Source organism: Centropristis striata, chromosome 4, assembly GCF_030273125.1.
Source record: "Centropristis striata isolate RG_2023a ecotype Rhode Island chromosome 4, C.striata_1.0, whole genome shotgun sequence".
Taxonomy (NCBI): Eukaryota; Metazoa; Chordata; class Actinopteri; order Perciformes; family Serranidae; genus Centropristis; species Centropristis striata.
This window is the reverse complement of record NC_081520.1, coordinates 25,945,729-25,969,788: the sequence shown is the minus strand read 5'-3', so window position 1 is coordinate 25,969,788 and position 24,060 is coordinate 25,945,729. Positions and strand designations below refer to the sequence as shown.

Genomic DNA, 24,060 nt, shown 5'->3' with positions numbered 1-24,060 from the left:
GATCACTGACTACAGCCTCTCTACACCTCAACCCGACTGAGAGAAGCCGCTGCTAATTCATGTTAGCATTAATTGGAGCATTAACTGGCATGTTAGTTTTGGCTAGCAAAAAACAAAAACAAAATGTATCTTTCTTACCTCAGAAAACTGAGCAGCGACTCCTTGGAGTGTCTGTTAGTCCAACCAAATGCTGAACATTTTTACTGAACAAAACCTTCAAATAAACTGTCATTAAGTGAAAATACAGTGTGAAAGGGTTAAAGTTATGAGACCAAATCGGTAAACGCCCTCTTTTCTATCTATATAACCTTATATATAACTTTATTGACTCGTTGCCGTGGATATGCATTGCTCTGCTTCTCTCCTGATGACGGCTCGCCTTGTTAGCCACCTGTCAATCAAAGGTAGCCCCGCCCCAAATCATATGATTCTTTATCTTCTATTTTCTTCTATTAACACTATTAACATCAAATTGTCTTGAAGATGATTTTTTACTAGCGATTGAGACCATAGTGTTGTCCTGAAACATTTTTCTGAGGTAATAAATCAAGTCAGAAGTTTTCAAATTTTGCACTGAAATGAATGGGCAGATTTTTTCTGCAGCCAAACTTAGCACCCCCTACTGGAATTTTTGGTGGATTGCAGGCTTAAGGCACTTCCTGGTTGGCCTCCATGCTCAGACACGGAGATTGCCGCCTGGAAAAAAACAGGTGTGAATCAGGTGGCCTCTATTTAAAGATGAAGCCAGCACTTGTTGAACATTCATTCATCTTTGAAAGCCTGAGGAAAATGGGTCGTTGACATTGTTCAGAAGAGCAGCGTACTTTGATTAAAAAGTTGATTGGAGAGGGGAAAACTTATAAAGAGGTGCAAACAATTATAGGCTGTTCAGCTAAAATGATCTCCAATGATTTAAAATGGAGAGCAAAACCAGAGACACGTGGCAGAAAACGGAAGACAACCATCAAAATGGATGGAAGAATAAGCAGAATGGCAAAGGCTCAGCCAATGATCAGCTCCAGGATGATCAAAGACAGTCTGGAGTTACCTGTAAGTGCTGTGACAGTTAGAAGACGTCTGTGTGAAGCTAATCTATTTACAAGAATCCCCCGCAAAGTCCCTCTGTTAAAAAAAAGGCATGTGCAGAAGAAGTTACAATTTGCCAAACACATCAACTGGCCTAAAGAGAAATGGAGGAACATTTTGTGGACTGATGAGAGTAAAATTGTTCTTTTTGGGTTCAAGGGCCGCAGACAGTTTGTGAGACGAGCCCCAAACTCTGAATTCAAGCCACAGTACACAGTGAAGACAGTGAAGCATGGTGGTGCAAGCATCATGATATGGGCATGTTTCTCTACTATGGTGTTGGGCCTATTTATCTCATACCAGGGATCATGGATCAGTTTGTATATGTCAAAATACTTGAAGAGGTCATGTTGCCTCATGCTGAAGAGGACATGCCCTTGAAATGGGTGTTTCAACAAGACAATGACCCCAAACACACTAGTAAACCATCAAAATCTTGGTTCCAAACCAACATTGATGTTATGGAGTGGCCAGCCCAATCTCCGGAGCTTAATCCAATTAAGAACTTGTGGGGTGACATCAAAAATGCTGTTTCTGAAGTGTGATGATCCCCTCCCTCTCTGTGTGTTGTGGCATGCTTTCTCTCTTTATTTGCAGGAGGGGCCACAGTTCAGGCAACTCCTCCAGTCTGCAGAGGCTGGAGGAGGCTGGAGAAGCAGACCTGAATTCAGTCTCAATCACTGAGGTTATATAGAGGAGCTGAGGCCTCAGCTCTCTTTCTCTCCTATACAGCCACCACCTTGGTTTGTTCTAGTTGGTCTAGTTTAGGTGGTTTTGTTTGTTAGTTACTTATAGCTTATACACCTGCATTACACCACATTGCATGCATGCACACACCTCACCACTGATATACTGACTTACATAATTAAGTTTCTTTGTGTTTTCAGTTAATTAAATGAATATTTTCTTATAACTTGAATACATGTGTGCTCTCCCTTGTTTTGCCATGATCTATGAGCTGGTTCATGACAGAAGCAAAACCAAGAAATGTAAATTAATTGTGGAATGTTGTTAGAGAATCTTGGAGTGGAATAACAGCTGCAAGGTGCCACAAGTTGGTTGACTCCATGCCACACAGATGTGAAGCAGTTAGAAAAAACTGTGGTCATACAACTAAATATTAGTTTAGTGACTCACAGGATAAATCCTAGAAACAAAACAGTTTGTACAAAATAGTTTTGAGATTGTAAAGTCAGCGGCAGACACTGCTATATTTTTGAACACAGCCCTTTCAACTAATCGCCCAATTGCACAGCCTTAAGAGCATGCATGTCACGAATGCTGGGTCTTGTTGGTTTTCTGAGAATCTACTGCACCTACTGGTACCTTGTTTGCCATGTAGCAAAAAACAAAAAAAACAAAAACCTGGATGAATCTGGTTAGTCACATTGGACTGCTATTATTTTGAACAATACTGTATTACAAGACTGTAATTGGGCCATATTAAATATTTTTAGGCATTTTAAATTTGACCATTATTGACAAAAATTGTCCTACCGTATATAAGCCCCATGGGCTTTTAAAAAAATCCACGTGTAGACAAACTGATGAACTGGTTCACAGTTTATTGACATGTTACACTTTTTTTAACCCTCATCCATCAAGAAAAACAAAAAGTACTGACAGAACATTCAGAGAGCACTAAAAACAGATTCAGACCACTAATAAGAATACAGTAAAGCAAAAAATTACAAAAATTTAAAGAATAAAACAACCGGAGAAGAGAGAAAGGCTCGCTGCTAGTGATGGTTCTGGAAAAAAGCTGGACACACACACACACACTGGAGAGTCATTTAAAATAATGTTTGTGATGCAACACCAAACGTAGTTCTGTAGCCTGCAGAGTGTGTGTGTGACAGAGTGTGTGTGGGCAGTTTTGGCTCTGGACAAAGCAATAAAAACTGAATTCCCAGATGCCATTACAGTCTCCGGTGTGTAGTCCTGTGTGTGTGTGTATGTGTGTGTGTGTTCTCTCCTCCTGCCTCAGTGCTCCAGGCGTCCCAGGAACCTCAGGTTGAGGATCTTCAGCTGGTCGTCCAGCTCCATGCGGACGATGCCGTCGTCTCCGTCGATACTCAGCAGGATCCCCGTCGCCTCGCGGTCCTCGCCGAGGATCACCTTCACCTAGAGACACAACAACACACTGTCACTACACACATCACCTTCACCTGGATACGACAACAGCATTTAACAGCATTAACATTTAAGCCTAAAATAGTGTAATAATATTATAATATGTAATGTAATAATAAAGTTCATACAGCTTTCTAGGAGTATTTTCAAGGTTCCTAAAACAAAACGGCCCTGACTTTTAAAGACATTATAATGCAAGGATTAATTCAAATTAATAAAATTAATAATCAGAGCGGAAGAGCCTTAATGCACTTCTACCACGATCTGCTTCTACCACAAAGCAATGGGTTGAGCAATATGTCAATAATTCTACAAATTAGCTTTAGCTCAGCGTTTTGGTTCATTTCCTTTAATTGGGTCAGATTCTGTCACTGATTATGTTCACAGTGAATGGAACCACACTAGAGACCGTGTCACAGGAGGTCTGGGGATGGATGTTTTGGTGCACCAGAGTAAAACTGGAGCGTTAACGAACCCTAACAAGGATTTATCCACCAGAGTTCCATTAAAATGGACTAAACTTTGGGTTGTGAAAGCGTTCTAAATTACTCAACGATGGTAAAAGAAGGCTTGACCTATAATCAAACAGCAGCTTGAAGCAGAATCTGGTTACCTTGTTGTTCTTGGTGGGCGTGATGGGCTCCAGGTGGTCGCTGCTGATGCTCACCACCTTCTCTGACTCCTGCATGAACACTGAACACATCCCTCCCTGCAGACACACACAGGGAAACATGTTCACCAGCAGCATTCAAAGGCTAAGATCCACCTCAGAACACAAACACATAAACCAACCAAACATCTGGTTCCTAAACAGATTTACTGCTGGAAAAGGCCTGTTGCGATAACACATTTTTAGGACGATATATTTTCCCAGAAACTGTCACGATAAACCATAGTATCGTTGTCATTTTAGTTTTATAACTATATTAGAGCATAATAAGTCAATATAGTAATCATGATGACAGGCCTAATAGTCACAATTCTTTCTTACTAACTGGTTTATTCAGAATAAGATCATAGTTTTTTTTTTGCTGGAAAATTACATTTAAGAAAGTGAAGAATACGTTTTACATTTTCTTTACATTTACATATCCAGGCTGTATGTTGTTATAGTTTATCAACTAAAAACAAATAATCAGATTAAATGATTTAGTATATTTTGATTTGAAAAAACAAGAAAACAAAAGATGTGTTGAACTTTACGAATCAAGCCTAACAATGTAGAAGAAAAAATGTAATTTAATTTGAACATCTGAAACAGAACCAGAAGCAGACGTGGCGAGCTGCTGGCTGAGATGTTACTGATTGACTTTATATTATGATTTAAATATTTCACTTTCACCAGAGAAATAAACTTTATGAACTCTGTTCCATTTCAACAAACATCAAAAATCTAAAGTGTTTCTCATCTTCAAAGAGTCTTGGTGATATATGACACAATATTATTATCGTAAGATATTTTGGACAGTCTTTAGTTAGTATTTCATCTCCGTTCAAGATGCCTGTGAAGCAGAACCAGATGCTTTCATGTTTATCAGGATTCTTATTGAGCCAAAAAAAATCACTTTAGTTCGTCTGCCTCCAAATAAAACTTTCCAGTGACGAGAGGAACCACATTTCAGCTGCTGCTTCACCATCGATCTTTAAAATCACTTTATTATATAGAGTGCTAAACGCATGGATCAGAGCAGCGGTTTATGCCACAGCTGTCCTAAATTAACAGCATGAGTAATTACCAAAATCATATTCTGTTTCTCTAATGTTTAATACAGCAGTATGTACAAACTCTTTAACCCAAAACATATTTTTAATTCTAAAATATAATTGTTATTGTTATCCATGAATTCCGATTTCACTGTTTTACAAAAAAAACTGTAAAAAATAGTAAAGCTTGTTATTTCTTGATTAAGAGTCAAATATGTTTTAAGCACATGCTTTAGTGGTTGAATTCGGCTCAGATCTGACTGTAAAAAGGTGAATTTATTTTGTTATTTGACAAATAAATAACAATAACATTTTATTTTTAAACTAGCCTTGGAAACATTTCCAAAATATTTATGTTTTCTTGTTTTGATGACAGGCTGTCTAATAAATATATTTATATAATTAAAGCAGATATTTTAAAAGTCTCATTTAAAACGTGCAAAAATAAAATTTTTGCAAAAAAAACATTCAATTCTGCCCCTCAGCTGCAATATGTCAATATTCATAACACTTGTAAGCACTTGGAAAAGTCTTTATATATTAATTCCATTTTATACCTATTTAAAAAATATTTTATCAAAGAAATTAAACTTTTTTCTGATTTCTGTCTTTCCGTTATTCTGCAGAAACACGTTTGAGTTGTTCCAACTTCTAGCCATGATTGTGATGATTACACAGAGCTGCAGGACTTTAGATAGATTTATAGAAATTTTAGGATTCATATAGATTTTATCTGTTGCAGTGAAACACAAGGACACAGAGAGGAAATGTAAAAAAAGAAAAACAAAACGCCCTATCATTGGGGTTCAGAGGGTTAAAATAAAACCTGGATTTAACTGCTAACATTAGAAACACAAGGACGACCCGACAGAAGTTTATTATATTTGTTACCGTGACGCTGCGGATGACCCCGGTCTGCCCCATCAGGTCCATGAAGGAGTCCTTGACCCGGACCAGGATGTCGGTGGTCACCCAGTCGCTGCTGCCCTGCTCGATGTTGGAGCCCGGGGTGTGAGGGTTGTATCCTCCAGGAGAGGGCGCTCCAGGCGTCATGGGGCTGTAGCCCACAGGACTGGGACTGGGACTGGCCTGGGGGGGGAGGGGGGGGGGGGTCAACAGTCTCTATTACACAACCTCTGCCTTGAATGTTAATCTGTTTGATGGAGCACTTGGATCTGTCAGTGGTTGAATGTTCTGTGGAAACCCCAGAACAGACATCTGGCTTTCTATTGATCAAAACAGTCACTGGACCACAGAAGGCAGCGATACTTGTTGGACTGTGTGTTTGTATTTCTTGCTTTTGTCCAAATGATTATATAATAAAAAATTAAAGTGATACAAAAAAGAATAGTATTCAGAGATTTGTGGAATACAGAATGAACTAACAGTCCAGGTTAAAGCTCCCCACAGTATAACTTTCTATATCATAAAATGAAAGTTAATATTGATTTTTTTTAACCCAGCCCCATGTGCACATGCACATTATTGCGTGCAAAATCTGAGCTGTGCATGTGACTCTGAGCACCATGTGCACGCTGCAGCTGAGCCGTCAGAGGTCATGTGTCTCCTACCTGGTAGGCCATGGGGGAAGGAGTGGGATGGTAGCTGGCTGGAGAGTGTGTGTTCTGGTAGCCGACCGGTGACGGCGCTACCTGGTGGTAGCTCTGAGGACTGGGACTGGGCTGGTAGGAGCCCTGAGGAGACGGGGCCGCGTAGGGAGAGTACTGCTCTGTGTTATACCTGCACACACACACACACACACACACACACACACACACACACACACACACACACACACACACACACACACACACACACACAATATATTAACTGCTTTCTGTGTCAACGAGCCTCCAGGATAAACCCATAAATCTGAGAAAATGGAAAAACCTCAAAACGGTGTGGAACGGGGATTTAAGCCCATTTCCAAATTTCTATTCACACATTTATAAGCACAATCTTAACAGCAGATTTTTATCAAAACTGAGCCGGAGGCCAGAGAAGAACAATCATTTAGTTTCTGCTGTGGTCTCTAGGCCACAGGGAGAAAAGTAAAAAAACATTATGTTTATATCTGTGTTTAAGTGTGTGTGTGTTGATACTCACATAGCAGGCGTGCCAGGTGTCTGAGGGTTGTACTGAGGGTTGACCTGTGGAGATGGGACTTCTGGGTACCCCGGGGTCTGGGGGTTGGGGGTCCCCCCGTAGCCCTGGGGGGACGGGGAAGGCTCGTCGTCGTAGCCGAAGTCGTACTCCTCGTCATTCCTGGAGAGAAGATTAAAAAAGGAACATTAATACAGATACACACTTAAAATAAATGCACATGGGCACACTGAGCTCTGTGTGTGTGTGTGTGTGTGTGTTACCTGGAAGGTGTGTTGGGGTTGCTGGGGTCCCAGGCTCCACTCTGACCCGGCGTCCTGCTGCCATCATGCAGTGGGGTCTGCGAGCCGTAGTGAGGCGTGCGACTTCCCGCTGGAGAAAAAAGACCCACCGATGAGAGACATTTCCACTCACACAGGGTTTCTGGGACATTTTTGACCTCTTAATTCTGTGAGTTTTCTACATGTTGGTTTTAAAACTCTGGTTCTCAAACTTCTGTTTCTCCCCTTTCATCCTCTCAGGACGACTCCGAGGCTGTGGTTGGTTTCTCTTATCGTGTTGGATTGAGTCACATTGAAATGTTTTCTGATGTAACACAAACACACAGTGACTCATTTAAACGTTTGAAGTTCGGGCCAAATCAGATCCACAGAGAGGAGCAACGAGAACCAAACATGGAGAAAGAAACAGATGAATTCTCAACATGAGAGAAAAACATCATAAATCAAAAGCTGAATTATAATTCAACATGAGATCGATGAAAAAGACAGAAACAAGACAGAGAGACAGACAGAGACAGAGAGAGAGAGAGAGAGAGAGAGAGAGAGAGAGAGAGAGAGAGAGAGAGAGACGGGGACTGAGGGACAGACAGACAGACTTACCCTCATGCAGCGGTGTCTGGGAGCCATACATGGGCGTTCTGGACCCGGTCCCGTACATGGGGGTCTGGGAGCCGTACATGGGGGTGCGGCCGTGGGTTGACGTCATTCCACTGTGTCTCTTGGCTCCCCTGCAGGGACAGAAGGAGGGTCGGGGCGAGGGGGGTAAGGTCAGGTTAGAAACACTGTCTTTGGCAGAGAGACGGTCAAATGATATCGACATGGTTCCAATGAAAGCTTCTAACAGAGCAAGGGAACATTGAGAGTACGTACATGGTGGTTAAGCGCTGTCGGTCTACTGAGATGGTCTGGCAGGTGGAGTGCAGCTCCACTCTGGCTGTGGACTCTGTAGCATCCTTCACCACACCAATGTACCCTGGGAAATGTAGGCGGATTCATCAGTGACATTTTGAAGAGACGGAGAGACCAAAAAAACCTAATCACAAGCCGTGTTTCCATTAAAGTTGAACCAACCATCGCATTAAAGAAAATGTGAATTTTTGAGTTAAATCAGCTGGTTCAGAGAGAATAAACAAAGCTGCAGTAACATACTTTGGTCAGCAGGTGGCAGTGTAATGTGTTGCTTGAATTAGATTCAACTTCTAATTGTTCTTTCATGTCAGAGGAAACAGCTGATCAGTCATGAGAGTTAAATGTTTCAGAACTTATTCAGAAAAAGTTTCCATCTCCTGTTTAGAGCATTAACTGTTTTCATAAAAAAGACAAAAAACACCTTAAGTGAGCAAACTTTTATGTGTACTTTTGAAAGTTTTATCAAATTTTGGTGACAGAGACACGGACAGAAAGAAAGACAGAGAGAAAGACAGACAGACAGAGAGAGAGACAGACAGAGAGAGGGAGAGACAGACAGAGAGACAGACAGAGACAGAGACTTTTATGCACATTTTCGAAAGTTTTGTCATATTTTGGTGTTTCCATCAAGCTTTCCTCATGAATAACTCTCTGATGGAAACGCAACTCCAGTCACATGAAGCTCGTCTCACCTTTGTAAGGGCCCTGGGAGATCCGGACCGTCTGACCGATCAGCTCGTTGTCTCTCCGTCCTCTGCCGCGCCCCATTCCTCCTCCACCTCCACCTCCTCCTCCTCCTCTCTGTGGAGTCCCTGCAGGACAACAAAAACATTTTATTCAATGCTCTGTACACACTACAAAGAAATACTAACTGTAACTGACATTGAGCATGGTTCTTTGTGGTGCATTTGTATTATATAGTTTGATGTTTTTGATTTTTTTTTTTCTAGGTGTTTCACTGTGTCATGTTGCTTTTAATTTGAAAAGGTGCTTTCAGTGTTGTTGTGGGACAGGTGGTTTTATTTTGAAAAGGTGTCTTCAAGGTTGTTGTGGGACAGGTGGTTTTATTTTGAGAAGGTGCTTTTAGTGTGAGACAGGTGACTTTATTTTGAAAAGGTGCTTTCAGTGTCGTGGGACAGGTGATTTTATTTTGAAAAGGAGTGCTGCGTACGTCGTATAAAGTGTCTGTAATCTTATCTCATTTAAAGGCGTTTGTGCGAATGCTTATATTTGGCATTGTTTTTCCTTCTTGTAGCTCTTACGGTGGGTTCAAAAGGTGGCCAAGGAATGTTTCATGGTCTTTAAATAAAACTTTGAGAACCATCAGTAAAAGAGTTGAGGGAAGCTACACTTACTGTTTCTTAGGAATCACTGCATGATTAAGAACAATGCAGACTTGTATTTTACAGTACTTTTCCACAGAAGTCCTGCCTCTGAGACTTCTCTTTTCCTTGTTTCCCAAAGAGCAAACAAACATTTAGCTGACGAGAGGCAAAACTAAATCTCTGCTATAGGGAGATTTGGCGACGTCCTCTCACATCTGATTTACTCTTACTGGGGATTTCCACCGGGGGTGGAATGGCCGCGGAACGGCTCTGCCGTGGTTTTGCTCCATCTTCTGGCAGGCGTCAATTTAGATCCTTTGATTGATTGACTGCTCATCTGGTGACCCCGGTCAGGACATAATGTTGATGTTAAGTAGTTTTAGGCCGCATGAACTGCGTATTGTGTTTTATTTTGAAAGGCGGCAGAAGTGTATTACGTTGATTCGGACTTCCTGTCTGGTGCGATCTGCTCTGTTGAGATTTACGAGGTTTAGCAGTGGCTCGCAGAGAAAATAGAAATGCTACGGAAATTTGTTGGAAAAACAAACTTGTCAGTGCTTGTCAGTGGAGAGAACAAAGAAATGTCATGACAGCAGGAGTCAGATCCACTGGTGGAAGCCTCATGTCCCTTTGAGGAGCTTCATAGGAACCGTACAGAGCTTGAAGGACTCAACCGTTATTGTTTTCTACCATAACCACTATCAACCTGAGCCTGCAGGTGTTTCTGCTGTGTGTGCTCTCACCTCCTCCTCCATGGTGCATGGGGCTGCTGATGCGAGGGCTCATCGGAGCAAATCCCCCCACGGTGAAGTTGGTCACGTCTCTGGGCTGAAAGAGGCAAACAAGATTCACAGAGAGAAAGCATGACAGGCTTAGTGTTTCCCTTAACCCATTGAAGCCTGGAAAGCGGATACGTCGTTTTGTAGTATTTGTATAAGCTCTCAAATACTTTTTGAATTTCATTTCTATCTGCTACAGAGGCTGAAAAATCTATTATTTAGTAGAAGAGTTGACACTTTTTTTCCCAGAATTTTTCCAGAATTTCCAGAAATTAGAGGCTTATTTTAAAATCACCCAGCGATTTCTCAGGCCTCAATGGGTTAAGTGGGAAATATTGTACTCCGAGTTCATGTCGAATCGAACGTTTAGTGTTTAACCCTCTGAACCCAAAACTAGCAGGCGGTTTTAATAAGTAGGTTTAATATATTGCCAAAAGTACCATAAGAAGAAACTGTAAAAACAGGCATTTTTATAAGAGTTTAAACTTTCCTATTGTTTTCAAACGGATCATCAGTTATGAACATTTCCGTTAAGAAAAGTAGTCTAAAAGAAGTGTAAAAATGTTGATATTTCTGTCTCTTTATTCTACATGTACAATTAAGATAGTGTTTGCACTGATCACATTAAATTCTGCACTCAGGAGAGAACAGGAGAGGCTGTTTACACAGAGCAGAGAGGAGAGGACAGGAGAGGCTGTTTACACAGAGCAGAGAGGAGAGGACCGGAGAGGCTGTTTACACAGAGCAGAGAGGAGAGGACAGGAGAGGCTGTTTACACAGAGCAGAGAGGAGAGGACCGGAGAGGCTGTTTACAGAGCGGAGAGGACAGGAGAGGTTGCAAATACTTCAATATGTGGAATATGTGGAGACCCAATTTTTTCAACATTTTACATATAAGTTCCATTTTTTTTTAAATGATCAGACAACTGAACTCAGAGAATAAACTTGCGTTTTTTTCCTGTTTTTACAATTTATGTATTATCACTGTATTATCATGGCTCGTTGGGGTTCAGGTGGCAGAGTTCTGACAAAGACCAGAAACTGTAGACAAGCAGTCAGTGTGGAGAGGCTTCATGATTAAGTTTATCTTGTGAAATGGTTTAATCCTAGTAGTGAGACCCTTTAAACTAACTCCATCCTCAGCTGATGACAGATCCCACTGACCTTGGACCCTCCAGCCAGCACCAGGTGTCTGGTCTTGCAGACGAACATGCCTCCATTCTCCACCAGCTTCTTACAGTGGAGGAAGGCGAAGCCTCGGAACAGGTGACGGATCTCACCTTCACGGCCCTGCGCACAAACACACATACATACACACAGTTCAAAACTACAAGTCGCTGTGTCCATAACCGCTACACGACTTTTTCTGCAGGCTTATGAATATTTCCAACATACCAACAGGAAGATAATATTTTTTACATTTCTAACATGTAAGCAGATCACTGTTGTAATTACGCACCGGGGCGTCAACTAGGTTGGGGTATCTGTTTAAAGATACCAATTGCCTTCATCAAGGATCACCAAAAATGTTGGGAATTAAGGATGGCTCTTTTATGAATAAATGATGACCTTGCACAGGGCGTCAAATATATTAATAAAAGGGCGTTATCATAAATGCTATCCCTTCATCAAGGATACCAAATATGCCGGAATGAACCTGAGCAACACTTGTGTGGATCTCACGGTTCAAAAGTGTGGTTGGATGGCTATAAGAATTATTAATAATTATCATAAACAATTATTAATTATAAGAAATAATATGACTTGATTTACTCTAAGTCAGCTCGTAAAATGGGGCACCATCTGTAAAACAGAAAAATATAGCCAATTCACCTAAATCAGTCTCATAAAGTTATTAAAGTATCAATTTGGAACACTGATTATTAAGTATGAATATAATTATAATCAAATTACCATATTAATATTTAATAGTGGTTGAAGGAATCGTGAATTCTTGACACAGCAGAGGCCAGCATATCGTTCATAATGTACAACATTAAATAGACAGCATTCGTAATCAAAAGGTATTTATTCTAAACAAGTAAAGCAAATAAAAGCACACATCTATAAAATAGAGAATACATTACAAAAGAGAAGGAAACGTGTGTGTGTGTGTGTGTGTGTGTGTGTGTGTGTGTGTGTGAGGGGGGTTGCCACTCCTCAAACAATGAGCTGTGTTCAGCTCCAGTTAATTTAATCAGTGTGTGAGCAGGTCAAAGGTTAGTATAGTTAGTTGCAGTAAGACTGACTGTCTGTATAAAGCAAGATTAACATACAACTTTGATCGTAACACGAATGTCACATAAATATACTTAAAACACACATATAAACCAAATCATTAATCACAGGTCAAATCCTAGTTGCTAAAGTCCTTGCTGATTTCTTATCTAAGCCCAGTTACATTACTCACGAGTCCGGTGAAAAAGGGGAGGAAAGCCTTTTCAGCAGAAGAGTGGAAGAAGGAAGTTGAGTTCAATAATTTGCCGTCTTAAAAATTAAGTTGCTGGTTGTCCTTGTTGTTGAATTTGAGCTTTCTCTGACAAATGCAATGAACTTTGTGTTCATTAATGCAGCTTTGGTGTGCAGAGAAGGTCAGAGTTACAGTTGTTCAGGATCCTTATGGAAAGGAGATTCTTGAAGCTTGAAGTCTCAGAAGAGAAGAGGTCTCACCTCAGCAGGACTCTGCGGGGGGTGAGGGGGTAGGGCTGGTGGATCCAGGCCTCTGGATCTGCTTCCCCAAGCAGGAGCGGATGGAGAGAGAGCAGCGATGGAGAGAGAGCTGTCTGCTTTATAGCAGGCCAGTGGACCTCCTTTGGGGTCAAAGGTGCCTTGATCAATGACATCACACCTGGAAGGTGTCATAAATGCAGTGCATTCTGGGAACTGAAGTTCTTGAGAGGGGACAAAATGGAGGTTCTGCCATTTTGTTGAGCTGACTGAGGAAAATGTCTCATTTAGTCCACAAATGTTAAAGTCCACAAATGAACCCAAAATTCACCTGTGGTAGAATCCCAACATCACTTTTATTTAATTTTGAAATAACCTGAGCCAAAAAATGTATGGTATTTATTTAAAAAAAGGACTTTTATATCTTGTTTTTAAAGTTTTACCCATTTCTCAGAGTGCTGACAAATCTAATATCTGCTGTTTTTTTTTAATCTTTTGCTGCCACTAGCTGTTTTTTTTCTTTCCCTTGTTTCTTTCCTTATTTTGTCCGAATTTATTGTTGCCTGTCAGATGTCAGTGGCTTGTTTGTGGTTTGTACACAGCACTGTAATCTGCTGCACTTTAATGGGTTTATTGATGCTTTTTTTTTTCTTATGCTTATTGCAAACATGTTGAGCATGTTTCAATAATCCCACTAAGGATTTTCTTGTTCTCCTCTAATTGCTGTGTGAACAAGAACAAAAATAAGAGAAAAATAAGGAAACGTCCATGCATGAGGACCAATGTGCACAAGGGAGTACTTGAATAATTTCACAGCTGCAGATGTGTTGGTAAAAAGAGATCATAATCCTGCAAGACAATAATTATACACTTAACCGAAACTGGTTTGTGCACCGCTGATGAGCTCAATCTCTTATTTTTCATGTTCATCTCTGAACTCAAGTCTTCCACTTGGCAACTTCATTCAAAAAGCCACAAATAACTGAAAATTACTGATTAAATCCTCAATAAAGCTCCTGTTTGAGTAAATAAAATGACTCTTTATTCTCAGAAAGAACCTGTGAATATTTTAAATGTCCCTCCAGCAGGAAGAATGAATATTTAGCAGAACAGAATTGAGCTGTGGTCCTCACCGAGTGTGGCCCGTCGATGACTTTGACGATGTCTTTGACATGGATGTTGTTCTGCTCCGAGTCCAGCGCCACTGCAAAGCGGTTGTCCTTCCTGCGGTTGACCGCCTGATGCCGCACCGTCATCACCTTCCCGTGCATGTTCAGCACCTGTCGGATGTTCAAGACACTTCTCACTTTGCTGAACATTTATGTTTACTGAGCTTTGAAGTAACTGCTGCAGATGATGAGCAGACTGTTACCTGGAACGTCTCTCTCTCCAGCCGGACGATGACTCCGACAGTCTGAGGGTCCAGCTGCACCAGCTCGCCCCACTCGTGCTGGCCGCCGGCGTCCACCCCCGACGCCGTCTCCGAGCAGAGCTGCAGGTCTCTGGGCAACACCTTCAACTACACACACACACACACACACACACACACACACACACACACAAACACACAAACACACACACACACACACACACACACATTAACATCTCCTCCAGAAGTCTATAAAGACATGTAAAATTCTCTGTTTGGAATAATAATAATAATAATGGTTTCTGATTTGCCAAAAATTGGCCAGGCTTAGGAAGAAACTGTTTCTGAGGCTGTTAAATGTTTTTATAGTCCAATAAATAAGCTAGCTATTTTGAAACAACATTGTGAAACTCAGACAGAAAGCACTTTTCAAGCACTTTCAAGGTACCTAAAGTATAAAATGTCAAGACTCTTGCAGCTTTTATCATCTCATCTAAATTGTTACCATACATGAATTAATTTAAACCAATAGCAGTGACAGAATATTACACTTGTTTTGTTTTATCAGCTGTTCATATTAACTCTAATTATTTAATGACTGTTAATGGGTTTGCAGTGGCTTAAAAAAAAAAAAAATTCTGATTCATCAAAAGGTGCACAGAATGATGTGAGTGCAGCTGCAGCTGGACACTGAGGATCCTCTCTTTTTCCCCAAATAAAGTTTGAACGAATGTTGTAATAAAAAGTGTTTGTTTGAACTCATTCAAACTTTTCCCAACGCGCTTATCTTTACAGTCAATAGAACGCTCCTGGAGCTCCCATAGCAGTTTTGAAACACCAGATTGTGTTGATAATGAAGCGTTTTTTAAGGACTATATTTAAATACAAACATATTCCAAACCTTGGAAACATAATGGTTAAAATTAAGAATTTTTCAAACACTCCAGACATACCCTGTACTGACAGACAACATGGTGGAAATGCAGTTGAAGTTAAGATATAAAATAAGCATTTCCACACACTTTCAGAGGAGTTACCTGCGGGACAGACAACAATACAGACAGATCAGAGCGGAGCAGGTACCTCGTGCATGGTGAGGTCAGAGAAGAGGATCACAAAGTTCTCCTCCACTCTGACGATGAGGCCGGTGTCACCCTCGTACCGCCCAGCGATCACCTTCACGTGGTCACCCATACGGAAATACTTTCTCAACTCATGAGCCGGGAACTCCAGCGGGTCCTGGGAGAAAACACATACACAGTGTTTTAGATTTGAAAGTGTGTGTGTGTGTGTGTGTGTGTGTGTGTGTGTGTGTGTGTGTGTATACCTTCAGGTCTTCGTGTTTGGGCATGATGGTGATTTTGTTGCCATCCACACTGAGGATTTTTCCCTGCAGGTTGATCAACTCTCCCTCACAAACCTCCACGTTGTCACCGGCCTGCAGGTTGTGTTCACGCTCCTTACCTGCACACCCAAACCAAGACACACACACAAACAAAATAATATGGTTGTAGCCATCAAGCAACTAGCTGAGCTATATTTGACCTTTACTTTTGAAAATAATCAAAGTAAAAACATCTTAAAGAGTTTTTCCGGAGATCTGTGGCAGGATCAAATAACTTCTAGATGTGATATAAAATAAATTATATAATATAATGTATTAATTACTATAAAACATTGAGCAACTAACTACAGCTTACTTAACATTCTTCTCCAATTATTTAAGATTTCGTGGATGTTGAGAACAACTTTCAATCCATAAAAAACATACAAAGACTTAAAAAATTTGACTCAGAGGGCCAAACTTCAAAAACACATAACTAAAAAGTCTCTGGAGTAGAACAAGATGATTTTCAAAAGGTCCCAAGAATTTAATAAAAGTTTTCACATGATCCCCGAAAATCCCCGACATGAGCTGTGCTCGACTGATCATCTTCATACCTGACTCTGTGACCACCTCCAGGTCGATTCCTTCAGGCTGGTCCTCAAACTTCTCCAGCTCTGACAGAGTCGGCTTCACTCCGTCTGTGATCTGCCACACACAAACAAACAAATAAACAGCTGCTGGGAGTGATATTAAAGAATAACCTTGAAGCCTATTTAGTGGCAAGGCTGCAGCTAAATGGATCTAAATGAAGAAAATTAGATTCAGGCTCAGTTTCAGGTTCGAAGCCCAAAGTGAAACATTTATTCTGGACACACTTCATTTATAAAATAATAACTGTAAACTGAAGGGACGAACTTGGCAAACACACTCATGATGGAGGTATGTGTGCCTGGAAACTAACTGTTTATAAACTAACTGTGTTTTATGAGTCTTGTGAAATAAAGCTCCTGCTCACCACAGCAGACATGGCAAAGCTCTTAAACAGGAATCCTTTGCGGCTGTAACGGTTCCCCTCAAAGATCATGAAGTCTCCATCATGGCTGACCTCCCCTCCCAGAGACCTGTCAATCAAATCAACCACCTGTCAGTGATACATACGGTAAAACTCTTTTATTTTGAAATTCTTCCAACCACAAAGCAGAAGATCTCCTGTTTCTGCCTGATAATAAAATATAGATTACCAGAAGCTGGGTCACATAGAAAATGTGTGATTTTGTTCCTAATACCACATTTAATTATCAATAATAAGTGGCAGAAATACATTGATAATCAGCATCTTTGCTGCACAGCTTTTATTTTGAAATTCTTCCAAACACAAAGCAGAAAATCTAATTTTTTTCCTGCCTTTTTAAGTTACTAATTATAAAAAATATATTGTTTACCAGAAGCTCATTCACATAGAAAATGTAGGATTTTGTTCCTAATACCACAGTTAATTTTGAAAAATAAGTAGCATAAATACATGCATATACAATATATTGTTTACCAGAAGTTCATTCACATATAAAATGTGTCATTTTGTTGCCAATGTCACATTTAATGATCAAAAATAAGTAGCTGACATAAATTTAACATCAGCATCTTTGCTGCACAGCTTTTATTTGGAAATTCTTCTAAACACAAAGCAGAAAATCTGCGAATAATAAAATATTTTGTTAAAACATTAGCATCTTTGCTGCTGTTCATGTGGACTATTCAGTCTTGATTATATTCGACTAAAGCCCAAACGCTCAGTGATGAAGATCTTTCTTTGTTTTCTTTTGTAGGCATTGGTGTGTGTGTACCTGATCTTTTCAGCATCAAAAAGTCTCTGAGCAGGCCTCTTGAACTTCTTTCTCTTAGCGAACCAGTCTTTCTGCAGGAGACACACACATACACACACACGCACATAAGTGTGTGATGAATAAAAAGTGCAGCATGTGCAAGTGTGTTAATGTAAGTTTTTGTTTGTACCAGGCTCATCTTGGCCTTGATGCGGTCCAGGTCGATACGAGGGATCATCTTCAGGGAGATGGTGTTCTGACTCGGCTCCACGTAGTCCACCTTGAGAGGAAGAAAACATGAATAAGAGCTCCTTTAGTTCACTTGTCATAACTAACTGTCTCTGTATCTGTTGAGCACAGGAGTTCATTACTTAGTCAATTCAGTCAGATGATCTTAAATTAAGATTATGTTGTCATATTACTGTTCAATCATCTGATTAAACATCAGTTCTGTCACATTCCCAGAGACAAAGTGAACAGTCCAAAACCCCAAAATGTTTCAGTTTACTGATAAAATATAGAAAAGCAAATCCAAACTTTGAAGGTGGAACCAGAGAATATTAGATTTTTTTCTGTGATAAACCAACTTAACCTTTTAAACTTAGCCCCATTTATTCGAATATAATAAAATGGAGAAAAAAAATAGTGAAATAAATGTGGAATTATGAAAGAGAAGTACTCTCTTACTTCTTATAATAAATAAATAGAAAAATAAATGTAAAATTATGAAATACATGTGGAATTACAGAAAGTCCCTTTAAAAAATAAAAAGTTGTCCATTGAAAAATAAAAACTTTTTTTAACGTATTGAACCATATTCATATATTTAGTTCATAGGCATATTCATTTATTTAATATTGACTTAAAAGGCGTCCCATTAAAAAATATTTCTGTCAACTTGAGAAAGATGAGAAAAGTCCCTTGAAAACTAAATAAATACATTAATATGAAAATATATTTTTCATAGGCACATTTATTTATTTAATATTGACTTGATTTGAATATAATAATATATTTGTCAACTTGTTTTTTGAGAGAAAGATGAGAAGTGTTGCTCATACATTAATATATATATATATATATATATATATATTACATGATGTTATTGTTTGTACCTGAGCGATGTCGTCCTTGTACAGGCCTCTCTTCAGACGGACCCAGGATTTGGGCTTCAGGTTGGTGACCTCTTTGACCACCTTAAGGACGTCTGTCATCTCCTTGATGGGAACCATCTGCTGGTTCCACAGGCCCATCCGCAGGTTGCCGATGCCCTCGATAGCCGACTTGACGTGCGTCTGCTTGTAAGACTCCACGTAGATGTAACCTTTGACGTGATCTGGCGCGACCACAGACTTGATCTGCAGCGGCTGCAGGCGGAGACAGGAGGCGGAGAGTTACTACAGAGTTTACATCACGTTATAAAAACACATAGCCAACCTGTCAGACCCCCCTCTGATTATATACAGATTAAGAAATAAAGTTGACATTCAAGGCGAAAATAAAGCCGTTTTTAGATGTGGCGACATTTCTGCATTAAAGGAAAGAAAAAAAGGTTGGATTAGGGGTGGGCGATATGGCCCTAAAAGATCATGATATTTCAGAGAATTTTTGCGATAACAATATTCTAGACGATATTAAAAAATACTGAAAAATATGTAGAAAATTATTTTTTAGTCAGATTTTTTTTAATGATTTTTTATTTATTTATAAAATCATAAATCTAAATGTAGTGTAAATTTCAAATCTCAACAGTTGCCATATACAAAAAAATAACTCTTGACTCTTGAGTATTAGCAAATAATAAAAATAACCATCTAGGGGGTCTGGGGTCTGAAATATCAAGTTTTTAAGCTTCATTTTGGTCACTTTTTATAATGCAAACATTTGTAAGTTCGACAGTTCAAATTCCAACGATAATGCCTGTTTTTACAGTGTCTTAGACTGAAGATAAACTGTGTGTTTTTGGTGATTTTTTTTCCTCAGGCTGGTTTGGGGTTTGCTGCTAACCCGCTGCTCTAAGGACATCAGTGGACTCACTCTCTGTTAACGGTGCAATAACTGATCAGAAATCAACCACACAAAGTAAACATCTGTCTTCCAGAGGGGTTCAGTTGGTTGTAAAATACAGTTTAGTCTCACTGACCAATCAGAGCAGAGCATTCAAATATGGAACGTTAAAAAGTTTCTTACTGTGTCGGTAAACTGGTAGGCGATGAACTTCCTCATCAGAGCAATGGCCGTTGCCCTCTCCTCCCCGATCTACGAGACAGGACACGGTGAGGAAGGTGTATGTGTGTGTGTGTGTGTGTGTGTGTGTGTGTGTGTGTGTGTGTACATGTGGTTGTGATAACATGAGTGTGTGTATTCATACAGAGGACACACACCTTACACTTGACTGTCCACAGATTGGGGTCCCTGATGACGACAAACACATTTTAACATTCAGAAAACTTAATCTACAAGTGAGCCTGTCTGGATGCTGATTGGTGGATGACAGTTACTTGTTACATACTTGACTCCAGGAAGTAGCTGCTGCTGGGTGATGTCATCAGAGAGCTCCTCTGAGCCGCCGGAAAAACTGCACACCACAGAAGAACAAGACCAGTTATGACCAGTTTAGACAGACAGAAAATCTTTTCACATGGATACTCTGCCATGAAAATCTAATGTATTTGTTTTTCAACAACTAGAATGGACAAAGCCACTCACTGCTCTCCTCCTGAAGACTTGGCGTATTTCCTCATGTAGTATTCACCCAGCGCCTCCTCTCTGGAGTCTCTGCAACACACAAGAAAACACACAGTCAGCCAACGATAAGCAACATAAATCATCTCAGGAAACTAAAGATATTTTGTCTGTCAGTCGGAGGGAACACAAGCTGCTTCTGTCCTGGGACTCTCAACAACTGATACAAATGTTTCAGAGAAAAAGCTCATTGTGAGCATTTTCCCTCGATCATATTCTGTTACAGTAAGTAGAATCTGTAGGCAAGTTTAGTGCAAATTTGAACCCATTTCTTGTTGGCAAAGATTTATTGTTTTCCAATCCTGGTAGACTAAATTTATTAACTTTTTGTTTGGTTTTGTTCCCTTTTTTATGATTTGTGTCATTATAAGTGAGATATTCTGCACAAAATACATTTGAGTTCTCTTGACTTCTAGCCATAATTTTGCTGATTCCACAGAGCTGCAGGACTAATTGTTATAGATATACTTTATTTTTTCAGTTTCGTAGCTTGACTTTACTGTTTTTAGCTTTTGTCATTTTAAATAGCATTTTTACTTAATCATTTATCTTGTCTGTTATCCTAATTTTTAATTTGTATTTCTGTACGATCTGTAAATGTACTCGTCGTCACTGTAAATGATGGAAACCTCAGCGCCTTACGAGTTTAAATAAAGTGTATACTGCAGTAAAAAACACAAGGCCACAGCAGCCGTGTTTCCATTAAAGTCGAAGTGAAATTTTTAAATGTTCCATTAAAGAAAATGTGAATTATTGAGTTAAAACAGCTGGTTCAGAGTGAATAAACAAAGCTGCAGTAACGCACTTTGGTCAGCAGGTGGCAGAGTGATGTGTTGCTGTCACTAATCTGTCAGTAAACAGGAGAAGAAGAAGAGAGAAAATGAAGAGAGAAAATGAAGAGAAGTCTTTAGGAATTAGATTCGACTTCTAATTGTTCATACTTGTCAGAGGAAACAGCTGATCAGTCTTGTGATTAAATGTTTCAGAACTTATTCAGAAAAAGTTTCCATCTCCTGTTTAGAGCATCAACTATTTTTACAAAAAGACAAAAACACCTCAAGCTGGCATAAAAACTTCTATGTGCAGTTTTGAAAGTTTTAACGAATTTTGGTGTTTCCATCAAGCTTTTCTCATGAGAATCTGAGTAAAATGTACAGAAGCTGCTTTAGGTTCAGAGAGTTAATGTTGATTCTACCAGATCTTTACTGTGTCAATAAGCTAGACCGAAGTGGAGCAGCCGCAAAGCTTTTTGTGAGCCAATAAGGGAAATTCGGCGCTGGATCTCCACCAGAGAAGTTCTCAGGGCTTCAGTGTGTGTGTGTGTGTGTGTGTGTGTGTGGGAGAGAGAGGGAGAGAGAGAGAGTGAGAGAGAGAGAGAGAGTGTGTAGATGTTGAGGCATGTGTTACCTCCAGAGGTTCTGCAGCCTTCTGGATCCGGAGTGGTCTTCATCCAGAACCACATGATCGATGTTGGACACTGAGAGGGAGAGGACGGAGTTATATTAATGTTTAATGTAAAAAAAAACTAAATTGAATGAATTTAGATTAAACAATGGTACGAACAGACTTACCTTCAGCCTCCTCTGCTCAGGACCGACCAGTGAGAAAGAAAAAGGAGGAAGAGGAAAATAAAGAGGAGGCAGGAGAAGGAGCAGTAAATAAGGAAAGGAAGGAAATAAAAGATGACAGTAAGGAGGAAGGACAGTGAGGTGAAAGAGTACAAAGAGAAGTGGAGCAGAAAAAAGAGGAGTAAAGAGGAGATAGAAGGAATGAGTGTGATGCAAGAAAGGAGAAAATGAAGTATAAGACAAAAATAAAAAGGTTTTTGGGAAAAGATTTTAGAAGAAGCAACAGTTGAGAAATAGAAGAGGATGAGAAGAAGGAGGCGGCAGGAGTAGAGGAGAAGAAACAAAACAGGATTAAGGCGAAGCAGCAGCCGAGAGGAGGAGGAGGAGGGGAGCAGAAGGAGGAGGAGAGGAGGAGGAGAAGAGAGGAGGATGGAGAAGAGGAGGAGGGGGAGCAGGAGGAGAGAGGGAGGAAGAGGAGGAGCAGCACAAAAGACACATTGTTGATCAGGGCAGAGCACACAGGAGCAAAGTCAGGCAGCAGCAACACAAAGCATGATGGGAGAAAAACAACAGAAACACACAGATTAATGGTGACTGTCAGCACAGAGAAGCATGAGGCAGTGAGGGGTCAAAGGTCAAAGTACAGTCGAAACAAAACTCAACCTCCACATGTGGACGTTTTTTTTTACAATGTCACATTAGGGCCACCGTAGGTTAGAAAATAGTAATAATAATAAATCAAAGAGCCGTGGAAGGGGAAATATTAAGGGTAAAAACTCAAAATTTCAGAGATTAAAATTGCAAAATTATAACAAATTCTGAGATTGTAGTGGTTAAATTTACAATTTTTCAAAAAAAGAAAAAAAAAACTTGAATATTCCCTGAAAATGTATGATAAAGTCATAAATTTGTTGGAAAAAAATTGTCTTTAGATAATATGATGATGGGCTAAAATCACATGTACAGGTGCATCTCAATACATTAGAATATGATGGAAAAGTCCATTTCCAGTAGTTCAAGTCAAACAGCCCCAGCCAAGTACTGAGTCATATAGATGGACATACATTTCCATATTAAACATACTTCTTAAAATTGGTCTTTTGTAATATTCCATTTTTTTTGAGATACTGAATTTTAGTTCTTCATAATATAAACCATAATCATTATCATTAGAAGAAATTAAATACATTAAGACATGAAATATGTGTGTAATGGATCTATATAATGTGTTATTTCCAATTTTGGAATTGAATCACTGACAAACTTTTCTACGATATTCTCATTTATTGAGGTACACCTGTATTTCCTTCTTGCTACATCCGCAAATAAATAAAAATAAATAAATAAAATCATGAGAAATACACAGTATTGGGTAATGGGGTTTACTTGACAAGACAAACTATTTTTCAGACTTGTTTGTCATAAATTTGTGATTTTTTTGTCATAATTTAATCAATTCAGTGAATATCCAACTTTGTATTTCATGTTTTCTACTTTAATCTCAGAATTTCAGTTTTTTTTAATAGCCCCTCCCCTTCACAAGCTCAGTATATACTTATTATTTTTAACCCCACAGTGGCCGGGCACACTGGGAGAAATTGCTAAATCGCTCTAACCAATCAGCCGTGACGACAGAATAACTTCTTATACTAAATCCTGAAGTTAAGACAATACGGTCTGTTATTCTGTGTTAACCTTATTAACCTTATCAACAAATCCATTGAAAAGACACAAACGCCTCACAAATATAATTTCTCAGGGTTTTTGGGGCTGTTTTTCTATCTGCAGAGCACTGATCAGCTCGGTTCTCTTTCCTACAACGGTCAGACGATCCGAGTCCACCTCACACGGTGTTTTGTTTCTACTGTACTCGTGCTTTTAGTGAGACTATGCATTACCATGTGCCACAGAAAAAGCTTCAACCACATCTGTTAGTCAAAAAACTGGAAATTAAAACATGGCAGCCATCTACCAGGGAGCAGGTCAGGCAAATGATCACACTTGGTTCTCTGAAGGGGACGAACAATCCAAACAGTCAAAACGCTGACTACAGAAATAAACCCAAAAAACTTATCAACCTATATTCCCATTAATGTGTTTAAATCTGGATTTATACAACAAGAAAAACTGTACAAATATCTGTTATGAATGTAGAGCCCGACTACTCAATGCTTGGGGTGTCTTATACATATCTACTTGATTTCATTTATTTAAATGGTCACTATATAACAAATACTGAAC

General features: G+C 39.6%; 1 protein-coding gene across 1 annotated transcript in view; it reads right to left on the bottom strand.

Annotated features, from left to right (window-relative positions):
• Positions 1-2,634: 2,634 nt before the first annotated feature.
• The window catches only part of supt5h (SPT5 homolog, DSIF elongation factor subunit), a 28,969-nt gene continuing 7,543 nt past the window's right edge, over positions 2,635-24,060 (bottom strand). The window contains exons 6-31 of the mRNA XM_059330986.1: positions 21,823-21,834; positions 21,659-21,728; positions 20,216-20,284; positions 20,019-20,084; positions 19,891-19,921; positions 19,697-19,765; positions 18,622-18,873; positions 17,697-17,786; positions 17,528-17,598; positions 16,699-16,804; positions 16,298-16,388; positions 15,684-15,820; positions 15,440-15,595; positions 14,360-14,506; positions 14,121-14,267; positions 11,485-11,610; positions 10,285-10,369; positions 8,909-9,028; positions 8,178-8,280; positions 7,908-8,035; positions 7,290-7,398; positions 7,030-7,188; positions 6,495-6,663; positions 5,815-6,012; positions 3,833-3,928; positions 2,635-3,210 (exon numbers count right to left, since the gene is read on the bottom strand). Of these exons, the coding sequence (XP_059186969.1) occupies positions 3,070-3,210; positions 3,833-3,928; positions 5,815-6,012; positions 6,495-6,663; positions 7,030-7,188; positions 7,290-7,398; positions 7,908-8,035; positions 8,178-8,280; positions 8,909-9,028; positions 10,285-10,369; positions 11,485-11,610; positions 14,121-14,267; positions 14,360-14,506; positions 15,440-15,595; positions 15,684-15,820; positions 16,298-16,388; positions 16,699-16,804; positions 17,528-17,598; positions 17,697-17,786; positions 18,622-18,873; positions 19,697-19,765; positions 19,891-19,921; positions 20,019-20,084; positions 20,216-20,284; positions 21,659-21,728; positions 21,823-21,834 (2,948 nt within the window). The 3' untranslated portion in view covers positions 2,635-3,069. The remainder of the gene's footprint in view (positions 3,211-3,832; positions 3,929-5,814; positions 6,013-6,494; positions 6,664-7,029; positions 7,189-7,289; positions 7,399-7,907; positions 8,036-8,177; positions 8,281-8,908; positions 9,029-10,284; positions 10,370-11,484; positions 11,611-14,120; positions 14,268-14,359; positions 14,507-15,439; positions 15,596-15,683; positions 15,821-16,297; positions 16,389-16,698; positions 16,805-17,527; positions 17,599-17,696; positions 17,787-18,621; positions 18,874-19,696; positions 19,766-19,890; positions 19,922-20,018; positions 20,085-20,215; positions 20,285-21,658; positions 21,729-21,822; positions 21,835-24,060) is intronic.